Source organism: Osmerus eperlanus, chromosome 4 (assembly GCF_963692335.1).
Source record: "Osmerus eperlanus chromosome 4, fOsmEpe2.1, whole genome shotgun sequence".
Taxonomy (NCBI): Eukaryota; Metazoa; Chordata; class Actinopteri; order Osmeriformes; family Osmeridae; genus Osmerus; species Osmerus eperlanus.
In genome coordinates, this window is record NC_085021.1 from 13,229,608 (window position 1) to 13,242,022 (window position 12,415).

Here is a 12,415-nt window from a genome sequence, read left to right on the forward strand (position 1 = left end):
TATGTGAAAGTATAATGGTATATATGTGAGGTCATGGCGTGTATGTGAGAGTATAATGGTGTATATGTGAGAGTATAATGGTAAATACGTGAGAGTATAATGGTATATATGTGAGAGTATAATGGTATATATGTGAGGTCATGGCATGTATGTGAGACCAAGTATGAATTATGGCTTATACGGCCTCTCATACATGCGCACACACACACACAGACACACACATACAAACCCACAGATTTATTACAAGATGGATACAAGGCACCACAGGCCTGTGACCGTATTCATTATATTAACATGAACGGAATGTGAAGGAGGGCTTTCTTTCTAAATGACGGAGTAAATAGGATCAGATTTTTCTGGTAAAGGCCCCAATTTTGATTTCCTTCACACATGTCCTCGAGGTAAGAAAGGCTGAAAGAGGAAGAAATGGAAAAAATACAAGCACATTAAGTGAGATTAGAATTTTACATCAAATGACTGGCATCCAAAGCGCTCCAATTCAATTCAACCTCATGCCCAAGGACTTTTTCTCTGGCAAGTGCTCTTTTCTTCCATTTCCCCTAAATGCCTGTTTTTGTGACTGTGATTTCATTCAGAAAAAAAGGAATGGTAGCATTGTGAAGCCTTGTTGTAAACTTTGTGTCTGTGTATTTGTCTTCCTGTCTGCATCTTAAATGGTAAGATGTGTCCTTTCCCTATGCCTTGCCTGCATAGGGCTCTTGTTGTTTGTCTCTTAGACTGGTCCTAAGGTATTGTTTCAACAATAACCATACTCAGTTGTGTTACTTTACTTTGTGGGGTCTCCAGGGCCCAGAGGAGGGCTGTTTGTAAAGCTGTTATTTCTCTGTCTCATAAAGACCCACTCATTCACTAGGAGAACAGCCAGAACTGCTGTCCTTGACCCTTAGATAACTCCGAGGTCTTCAAGAAAACATGATTTACTGTTTCATTTAACCAGAGATGGAGCCAGCAAAACCAACGTCATTGTTATAGCCTGATGTGAGAGATGAGTTAGTGCCCCCTTTACAAGGTTCACACACACCTTACATTCATTATTTAAGGAGTTAAGGAGCAGTTAAGGAGTGTTAATGAAGTGGACACTTGTGTTTATAGGGTTTAATGATGATTACATTGTATGTTCTCCACTGTTTCGAGAGGAAGATGTGACCCTAATAAAAGCCATAGCATTTTATATCAAATTATGAATGGATATACAATATCTACACATGGTTAATTAAGCATAAGTGAACATAATTAAATGCTTAAAAGGAAAGTTAGGTCCATGTACTAGATGTTACAGTAGTTAATGTTTAACTAATGCATTAACTAATATCAATGTACCCTTTCTGGAAACCATTGTTTCCATTGTGCTTTTCTGCTTAGATTTTTTCCACGAGTGCAAACTCTGAGTTGATAAACAGCGAAGCATTTAATTTGAGTCTCACACTGATGAGTAAAGAAGCTAAATTATTTTTGTACATTTACATAAATGTAGCAATCATTTGTTTCCCATTGGAAATTGTACGAGACTCAGTTTCCTGGGGATGCAAAAAGCAATGACATTGATCTGACTAATTTCATTACAGGAAATGAAATAAAGTTTGTCAGGCATTTATCATCCCAGAGACCTGTGTAGAAGGCATGGCCACATGCTACTGTTTATGTCCTTTCGTAAATCTCTCAGATGTGATATATTATTAAAGGTTTTCACTGAACTCCTATTTTTACTATGCTGTTTCCACCTTTTCTCCCCCCTCTCTTTCTCCCCCTTACCTCGCAAGGAAAACCATGCTGCTTCACACACTCAGACCGTCTGTTGGATACTGGACCAGTGCGCCATGCTGACGGCAGGGAAACCATATTTCCATCCAGGTTACACTAATGGTCTGACCTGTCAAACAGGCTGGATATAACCCAGCCCTGATCCTAAGACTCCATTAGCTAGCATCACAATGAACACTACTTTCACCTTACACTCTCATTCTCTCTGTACTACTGCCAGCTTAACTCTGATAGAGAAACACTGATGGACCGAGTCACTGGCAAATTGCTTCCTTTAAGAGTTTAAAGAAGAAACCCAGCTTCATTCTGATTGCAGAGAGACCAGAGTTAGGCCTCATTACTCACATAATGTATTTTCAGACAGGCTGAGTACTAGTCTGTACATCACAAGGACATCTGCCACAGTTTGAATCATCAGCGCACGCACACCAGCGAGTTTCAGAGTAAATTCAAGTTTCAGAATGTACATTTCTGAGAAAAGTCATTGACTGCCAAGAAGAGAGGAACAATAAATATCAAACTGTGTGTTTAGAGATGATGATTTAAACCATAGAAGACTGTGAATGCTTATGCTGGAAGAGAACAGACCAGGGGGCTTTGGAAGTAAAACATCCAGAGAGAATTCTTCAGGAGATTAAATCAAACAAAGAGCGGTTGAAATGAGCCAAGATGTGTTATTGAATAAAACAAGGAGCCCATGAATCGCTGACACTGCTGTTGGCCCTTACTCTTGTAGAAGACAGAATTGTAGACAAAGGTCCTCATCCTCTCCCTCCAGCATTTCCTCCTCCTCCCTTCCTCCTTGTAGATGAGGTGTTCTCACATCCCATCGTTCTCTCTCTGCTCTGTCTGTTCTATCGACATGATGGACTTCATTACTTCCTTTGTGTGTGGTTGTAGTTGGGTGTGTGTGCATGTGTGAATGAAATGGCCTGTGTGACTGCCAAGTAGAGGTGATGCAGGGTCAAACGTTCCTCCACACAGTGAGAGGTAAAACGGGACAGAGAAAGAGAAAGCGAGAGGGAGGGAGAGAGAGAGAAAGGCTTCAAGACTAAACAGAACTCAAATCAAAATAAGCCACAGTGCAACATTGAATGTGTTCATACTGCCCACTTGGTGTGTCCGAGCCATTGACTATTTTCACAGCCTGAAATTTTTGGGCACGGAAAAAGAGTTCCGTGCAATTTAACATGCATAAAACATTCCATATGGGGAACAGTGTGGTTTCCTAGTTACTGGGACTTGGACAAGACTGAGATCCTTAAATACTCCCTGACCCTGGGGTTCTCCCCTTCTGCGGTTTCTCTGGTGGACTGGCTTCAGAAAACAAGATGAAGTCCTGTACTTGGCTTGGCTGTTTCGCCTCATTGTTCAGGGATGAAACAAAAATGCAACCAAACAAAACCCTAAACAATGTGCGCATACAAAAGCATTGGCGCGACACATGCACCACACAGTTCTTTTGTTAACTGCCTGAGTAGGACAAGCTTTTTTCTGTGCGTGTGTGTGTGTCTGTGTATATGTGCGAGAGCATGCCTCAGCAGGAAGACTGGAGAGGGATGAAGCGTCAGATTGGAGCATTGCGCTGCGGTGTGGTGTGTGCTGGCACACTACGAGGAAGCAGACGCCAGAAGGGTTCATTAGACCCTGAGGAGGCCACGGACATGCCGGGCTCTGGGAAGTCTATCAGACCCAAACACAGCCCCAGCCTCCACTCTAATCCTGCCCTGTCCCCACAAACACACAAACACACCAATACAGAAACACATGCATGTATACACACACACACACACACACACACAATAAGCTCTCTATCTCCCTCTTAAAAATACACAAAACACATTCATACTCACACACGCAGACATAAACAAACAAACAAACACACACACACACTCTTCCTCATATCCCATTAAATCCTCTGACTCAATAAGCTGCGGCTCAGCTTACTTTTTCTGTTGCACCCTATTCTCTCTCCTGTTCTCTCCTTTCCCGGCCATGTGTGTTACTGCCGTGTCTGTCAGTGGAGTGGTGTAGTCATTAATCACGGGTAAACATACACTGAAGATGGAGAGGGCACCTCGGGGGCTTCTCTCTCCTGTTCTCAAAAGCTCCACAGGGTGACAGGGAACTGCAGTGCAAGTGCTATGGCAGCTAGGCCGAGTAAACATGCACACAGATGTCATACACACACACCCGCTCTCGCACACGCGAGCACAGCCTCGCAAATACAGACGCACCCCAACACCGTCTCGAGCACATACACATGGGGCGCGCGCACACACACACACACACACACTGGAGGAAGCTGTTGTTTATTCAAGAGGCTAGCCCTTCATGTAGAGAGGCAGAGAGGTGCAGTAGGAGGCTGCTGCTGGATGGAGCAGGCCCAATTTACACCATATCGAAATAGGATGCCAGTTTGTTTTGAACAGTCATCAACAGCTACATTGTATTGTCTAGTCTCAATTATTTGTCAATACTGGGACATCCGACGGCAAATAAAACCTCTGTACCAAAATGTTTCTCTTGCTGAAAATCAATAAAGGCTTTAGAAAATTACCCACTCACTAGAAGGACATTTATTTGGTGGGATGAGTGCTGCAGCTAAACTGTCTCTGTGGGATGTCAATCCATACCCTGTCAATAGAATGTTCTTTGATGCTTACTGTGGGAGGCAGCTACATATCTTACAAGTACATTTCTGCCAACTCTCTCCCAAGGGCAGGCTTAAACGATATGAGTCTTGTCACATAGATGGAGGGACAGCTCTTTGACGCTGAGATGACTCGGGTTGAACAGGGACTGATGTATAGGTGACGTCCATAAGTCTGGATCTCCTTTATAAAGGATGAAATGGGCGCTCTGTCAAGACAATCACTGGGTTCTCAACCCAATGGAGAGAGAATGTATGGACAGAATGGACGGGGACATTGGGGAACATTTTTTTCCCCAATTCTTTTTCTGAAAGGTAGAATAAGGGTAGAGCTTTGTAATGTAAATGTGTACTGTAAGTAAGAGCATGAAGATTAGGGAGACAGCAGAAGAGGAGGACGCCCAGAAGAACAGGAGCGAGGAGATGGAAGGAGGGAGATTCACACCAGAGCCCAGACAGGACGTAACCTAGAGCAACAGCTCCAGTCTCTACAGCAACAAGGTTCCTGCCCTGAACACCCAGCTCTCACGGCGATGACAGCTCACAGTTGTGGTCCGCACAGTCTATTTTCACAGCAGCTCTCTGACCTCAACCCAAACCTGCAGCCTCCAGTTCTCCAATCTAGTCATTATCTCCCTGCCTCAGAGCTGTTGCACCTCTGCCTCCCCGGCTTCTCACAGCAGATCGTTCTGGAGACCCTGGCACTGGGGGTCTGGGGGTTTGTTGGCTTTCTGCTGATGCGGGAGGGGGGTGGGGGGGAGGGGGGCGGGGGGTGGGGGGGGCAGTTGAGTCTTTATTTACCCAAGCAAAAAAAATCGATGGCTGTGTGCCGCAGGAGAAGTGTGTGAATCAATGGAAGGTTTCAAAAAGCCTTTCTGAAAAAATCAATGGCTCTTACATGCCATTGATGGTTGTTTGGCTTGAGAAGAAAGAAAACGACGAAGAACACCTGTTTATTGTGAACAAGTACTCACTCCTCTCTCTATTTTTCCCCCTATCATTATTTAGAACTTTTTTCTTATTTTCTCCTGAAAGGCTTTCATGTTTTCATTTGCTCCTTGGTGCAATCTCTCTTTTGTTTGTCTTTCTTCTTGGTGCTTTTTAAAGTTCTGCGGTGTCACTCATCCCTGTCTGCCGAGGAGAAGCACTCTGAAGCACTCTATCTTTGTTTCTCCACAACCAGAACATCCACCTTGGGAGAAGAGAAAACAATCCAGGGCTGCAAATAGGCTGAAGTCCTGGTATAGTGTTAGGTGACGTGTTCCAAGCTATAGACTTTGATGGCGCTGCATGTTAAAGAGCAATGATCTGCTACAGTTCTAGTGATGAACAGCATCAGTGACTCCGCTCTCGGGCCTACTATGATATCCTTCACAGTCAATGACCCCCCCCACCCCCGCATGTCCCAGCCAGTACTGGCCTAGGCCCAGTGACAGAGCGGAGCCATGTGGAGAAGCTAGTGAGGGGTGCTGTCACCCTGCCTGTCCCGCTGATGGCCCCTGGGTCTGGACTGGGAGAGGAGCAGTGCACTTGTGGGGCCCTGCTTCTCCTGGGTGTCACTCAGCTTTCAGCGGAATGACAGAACAGCCCATTAGGACCGGGATTGGCTTCACAGGCCATTAGGCAAGGTAGGCATGACACAGTCACTGCCACACCACACAGAGACACTATACTGAGGTAGGAGAGGTGGAGAGGAGGAGAGACAAGGAGGCAGAGAGAGAGATGGAGATTGACGGAGAGAAATAGATACTGGTAACTCCAACTAGCTATAATTTATTAGTAAAAAACTTAGACAGCTGTAACAAAACATGCTCTAACACCACCACTCGTTACTGTAGAAGATGTACAGTCCTTTCCCCTGTCTTGTCTCAACGGTATCAAATCAAAAAGCATTGGAAAGTTAAAAGCAACGCTTCACATGAGCACCATTTGAGCAGTTGATACAAAACAACAAATACCAAAACAACAAAATGGATGACATCACCTCCCCCCTCGGCTCCTTGTTAAATATCTGCTGGGTGCTGTATCTCCGGACGGCCCTCAGTGCCTCTAGACATTATTAGAAGAAAACTGGAAACCCCAAAGAGGCACCAACACGCCTCACTTCTCCCTCGCTCCCAGCTCCTCTCTCCCAGCCCTCCACCAGCCCCTAACGGCCCTATTTACAGCCCAGAAGTGGATTGTGTGGCTGCATTCTACTCTTCCAAATGCTTCTTTGATTCCGTCTACCGCCCCCCCCCCCCCTCCCCACACACACACCCCCACACACACACAAACACACTTACGAAACAAACACACATCAGAGCTGTCTGTCTGGGTGCTGATGGGCTCAGTGCTGGGGCTCAGGACTCCCAGCACTGTCAGGGTGACGTGCACCAGATCTCCAAATATTCCCCTTCTCACCCCCAAAACACCCTTGCTTTTCAACAAAGGCTCATAAACTTTCTCCTATTTCAAATGCTTTTTTTTTTCTTTACAAGAAAAAGTTCCCTTTAAGTTGCTCCGCAGGCTCCCCCTTGGGATTAGATGAAAACAGATTGCAAAACAAAGACAGGAAGACTAAAGAAAATGCTTCTTCTGCACAATTTGATACCAAAAGCTAAAACTGAGAGTGCTATGTAAACAGCCAGAGAAAGCTGATGGCAAGATATCCCAGATAAAGGGAAGGAAAGAAAGAGAGAAGGAAGGAAGGAAGGAAGGAGGGAGCAAAACAAGTGCTATATTTTACTGAGAGTGATGTTTTTTGATGAACGGCAGCACACACCACAAGCCCAGGGTTCCACAGCCTCTCTGGCTGAGACAAGCTGAGCGTTGTGTTGTGACAGAATCTCTGAATTTTAAACACTCAGCAGCGCAACCCTTCGCACAACAACACATTTACACAAACGTTTATTTATTCATGTTCGTTCCTTTTCCACACAGCTCTCTCAATCTCAACCTCCAACCCTTCTCCCTGTTCTGTTTATTTCCCATACTTTTCACAACTAGCTGAAATGTAATTTGTACCGATGCTAGTCACTGGCGTTGTTCCGCGATGCCGTCTCTGGAATACTGAATAAGCAGAGCTGTGTAGAATAATGATGAAGGGGAGGAGCAGAGGGGAGCAGAGGGGAGCAGAGGGGAGCAGAGGGGAGCAGAGGGGAGCAGAGGGGAGCAGAGCGGCTTGTGGGAGAGACTCCAGCCAGCACTCTCACTGCTCACAGTGAGTTGACACACAGCCTTATGAAAGCAATAAGGAGGGTTTAGACTGTGCTTCCACATGATTGTAGGGGTGGGATGGAGAAGGTTTCCATCTAATCAGGCTCTAAACCCTCGCAGTTCAAAACAAGATGCTTAACTGTTTAAGAGGGCCCTGGGGCCATAGTCTTATTAGACCTGAGAGGTTGCACTCCTGCCCTGCTTAGCTGCTAGGGTATTGGAGCTCTTCATGTTGTACTAGAGGCTTTCCTTTCCTTACTGTGGTGCCTTCTCACAAACCTTCAGTACACCCTGTAGTCGAAGGTCTGTGACAAATTGCATCTTAAAGGTAGCAAAAAAATAGCGCTGAACCTTGCTGAACTTCACTGGATTGCCTGAATAAAAGGCAAATGTTTTATTAGAGAAGCAAACAGTGAGAGAGAGAGAGAGAGAGAGAGAGAGAGAGAGAGAGAGAGAGAGAGAGAGAGAGAGAGAGAGAGAGAGAGAGAGAGAGAGAGAGAGAGAGAGAGAGAGAGAGAGAGAGAGAGAGAGAGAGAGAGAGAGAGAGAGAGAGAGAGAGAGAGAGAGAGAGAGAGAAAGGGAGAAAGGGAGAAAGGGAGAAAGGGAGAAAGGGAGAAAGGGAGAAAGGGAGAAAGGGAGAAAGGGAGAAAGGGAGCAAGCAGGCAGAGAAAGATGGAGAAGAAAAACAGGGTTGTTGTGAGGGCTCAGAGATATCCAGCTTCTTAGCTGTTCTGGAGGAGGAAAGCTCTTAGTCCAGTCAAGAGACCCCCTTGGTACATTACAAACTGTAATCTCATCACAAACACACAGTATAATCCCCCCATAATGACCAGTACATGCTCATCATCACCCCAGGGCTGTCCTGTCAGGCTCTCCTCTGCACGCAAGTGCTTCATCACCATGACCGCTTGGATTCTCAGGATTAGGGATGTGACCTGAAGCTTCTACTTACACTGACGAGCATCTGGGGGAAACGGTCCTCTAGAATTTTCAGGAACATTGATTGGCGGGATCACCCAGTCCCTCTTCTGTCGACGCAGCCCATTGGAGCTCGCCTGGCGTTGCCCTGGAAACATGATGATGGAAGGCGGGGCTTGGAACTCTTGCCTGTACTCTTTCCTGTCAGGGAGCCTCTCCTTTTCTCCGACGATCTGGGGAGACAGATAATATGGGCTTTATGCACACGTGTGAATGTGTGTGTGTGTGTGTACAGTACGTGTGAGAGTGAGCGAGACAAAGGGGAGCAGACCTTGTCATTTCCACCTGGCTGTAAAGTCCTGTACAGAACGGGCATGTCTTTGTCTGGGATTTAAGGCCCTATTCAGCCTGCCAAGGACACTGCTGAGCCACTTTTTAAAGACCAAATGCCACACAACACACACTCCTAACACACAAACTTCTCCGTTTGTAATGCTGAGTCAAGATCATTATCTTTTAGCTAGCCTTCAATTAACCCTCCACCTGGCTAGGATTAGGCCTGGGACCTTTATGAGGGAAATCGGAGTATTCATCAGAACTGGGTTTTATTAGTTCAATCTCTAAAGACTTTCAACAAAGATTCTTGCATAAAGGGTATAGAGCTTGAAATTACAGTAGTTTAACATATATTGAGCTGGATAAAATAACTTTCCTTTGCAGCATTTACTCTAAGGCATATTCTAAGCAAATGCAGTGTAAAGCTATCTATGCATAAAGCTCCTGAGAAGGTAATTACTTGTACATCAATAGACCCACAGAGAGCACAGTATTGCTTTTGAAACTTGTTCATGTGTTTATTTATTTCTGTCTCATATATATATATATATTTATATACATATACATATTACACATGTTGTGCAAATACAATATGTGTCCTAAGGCTGCAATACTGGAGATGAATTCCACTTTTTATAGCTACCTTTCAAGGTCTAAAAGCAAATATCAAAGTTACAGCCCACTTTCTAAAGTGCAGTACTGTAGGTTTCAACCTACACTTTGCCTGCGGGGTAGATGTTCATAAATACAGGAATTGACATGCAGTGGTTCTGGTTGTCACTTTATCTCAGTGATATGGGACAGTCTGTTAACCTAGGGTATTTTAGTGATACATGAGAGTCTGTTAACTTACAGTATCTCAGTGTTACAGAACAGTCTACTAACCTACAGTATCTCAGTGATACAGGACAGCCTACTAACCTACAGTATCTCTGTGTTACAGAACAGTCTACTAACCTACAGTATCCCAGTGATACAGGACAGCCTACTAACCTACAGTATCTCAGTGATACAGGACAGCCTACTAACCTACAGTATCTCAGTGATACAGGACAGCCCACTAACCTACAGTATCTCAGTGATACAGGACAGCCTACTAACCTACAGTATCTCTGTGTTACAGAACAGCCTACTAACCTACAGTATCCCAGGGTTCCAAAACAGTCTACTAACCCACAGTATCTCAGGGTTACAGGAGAAAACTTGTCTGCAGTTCACCAGATCTGTCATCACACTCAATCTCTCAACTATGCCGCTCTCCTCCTCTCACTCTCACTCTGTCTAGCTATCCCTTTCTCCCCCTTGCCCTCTCTCCATCGCTCTTTCAGTTCTATAGTTTTTCTCCCTCTCTCCTCCCTGTTGGCAGACCCTGACAGCTTGTCTCAATAATAGCTATTTACCAAGAGCAGGGAGTGCTAGCAGGGTAAGTGTATGGAGCTAGGATAATGCCTGGCTAACACTCTCCCCCAGGTCTCAGCACATAAGCTGCACCCACGTGTCCCATTGTTCCAGGGCAAGGAGCATGAGAGAACGGTGTAGGGTTCTGTGGTACAATCAAGGGAGTTATATTACCATGTGTGTGTGAGTGAGTGAGTGTTTCAATGTGTGTGTGTGTGTGTGTGTCTATGTCTCTCTGTGTGTGTGTGTCTCTCTCTCTCAGGGTGTCTCTGTGTGTGTGTGTGTGTGTGTTTGTCTCTGTATGTGTGTGTGTGTGTGTGTCAAGAGCCATGAGAAGAAATTCTGTAAGAAAAAGCTTCATGTATTGAGGGAGTCCAGGGAAGGGGGTTCAATCACCACAAATTTACATATAAAGAGGCTGCTGTTTTAATACCTATTCCAACATTTGATTTCACAGTTTTCACTTCCTCTCCCTCTCCCTCTCTCCCTCCGTGGCTTGTGGCCTTGTTGTTTGTCATTGGTAGTTAAAATGTTGAGGAAACACAGGAACAAGAACAACAACAGAGGAAGAAAGCAGGCCTTCTGGCAAACTTTGAATGCTGAGGGGTCTTGCTGCACGGCAAGCGGATTCTACTAATAGCCACCTCTGTGGAACTTTCCACAGTCTATAAACCTAGGCCTCTCCACTCTACCCCCCTGTAGTTCATGCCCGGTTCCCTCCAAAGGTGGGTTGTACCTGCCAGAGAAAACAATGCTTTCAAGCTCACTTCATTAGATGGACATCCAGGAGAAAGGCTTTTAAGGCTGCATTAAAGGAAACCTGTCTGAAGGGTTGGCATATGCTGTGTGTGTGCGTGGGAGTGGGTTTGTGTGTGAGTGGGAGGAAGGGAGGGAGGGAGGGAGGAGAGGGGGCGGTGTGAACCCGTCGGGGGAAGGTGTCGTGTTCAGTTAAGTCAACCAGGCCCCACATTTCAAACGTCAGGCAGGGGATGGATCAACACCGAGGGCGGGGCAGGAGGGACGGAGGAAGGAAGGAGGAAGGGGAGGGTTGCAAGGTAATATGTCTGTGTGTATGGGTGTATGTGTGTGTGGGAGGAGGGGGACTTATCCATAGGTTGCACGCATGTATGTAGAAACTTGTGATCATGTAATTATTACTTGTAATAATTAGAAGTCAAAGGGAGTTGTGTAATTATCATCTCCACCACTAGGGGAGCTGCTGCCCCTGGTACAGCCTGCTCTGTTTATCTCTGCTTTAGATCCAGCTCCAGGTCCTCTCCTCACGCTCCACAGACCATCAAACCAACACACCATCCACCCCTCACACAAACACACACACACCACATCCAAACATGCATGTGATATGGTTTTTGTCCCGTGTGCAGTGTGGCAGGTGAGTCCTAAATTTGATCCATATGGTGTGTGTTCGGGGAAAGAACCTCTCGCCGGTCTGTGCCAAGTGAAACATGCGTGTGTGTGCCAGCATGGCACATGGATGCAAACTGTGTTTGTCAGTCAGAGGAGGGAGACAGATGTGAGCAGGCTCGGGAAAAATGTATTCTCCTTCTTCATCTAGTGGAGAGCTGAGTGGGTCTGACTGCAGGACCATGCTGCCCCACTTCACCCCGGCATGCTGGGTGTGGAGGGGTGGGGTGGGGCTGGGGCTGGTAGAGGGTAAGGGAGATGGAGGTCTGATTATATGTTGGTTAGCAGTTGTGACCCCCCCCCTCCCATGTCTAAATAAGTCATGCTCCAGATCCTTTATCTGCAGATGCCAACAGGTACCTGTTTGGGCCCCTAGGGGGTTGGCTGATGAATGAGGGGTTACAGAGAGAGTGATAGAGAGAGAGAGTGAGAGAGAGAGAGAGAGAGTGAGAGAGAGAGAGAGAGAGAGAGAGAGAGAGAGAGAGAGAGAGAGAGAGAGAGAGAGAGAGAGAGAGAGAGAGAGAGAGAGAGAGAGAGAGAGAAAGAAAGAAAGAGAAAGAGAGTCCATCATTGTTCCAGGCGGTTCCTCCACCATAATGGAAATACATGGTTGGAACTGGCTATTAGAGTACGTACAAGATCCAAAAAACAAAGACAACCTTCAAACTTAAATTCAGGTGCTCACAATCAAACACCCCTTAACAC

The 12,415-nt window shown here is 45.8% G+C and overlaps 1 protein-coding gene across 1 annotated transcript in view; it reads right to left on the reverse strand.

Moving 5' to 3' along the window:
- Positions 1-12,415, reverse strand: part of LOC134019553 (cadherin-4-like) — a 178,832-nt gene that overhangs the window by 31,514 nt on the left and 134,903 nt on the right. Inside the window, 2 exon segments of the mRNA XM_062460512.1 lie at positions 8,586-8,606; positions 8,608-8,784. Of these exon segments, the coding sequence (XP_062316496.1) occupies positions 8,586-8,606; positions 8,608-8,784 (198 nt within the window).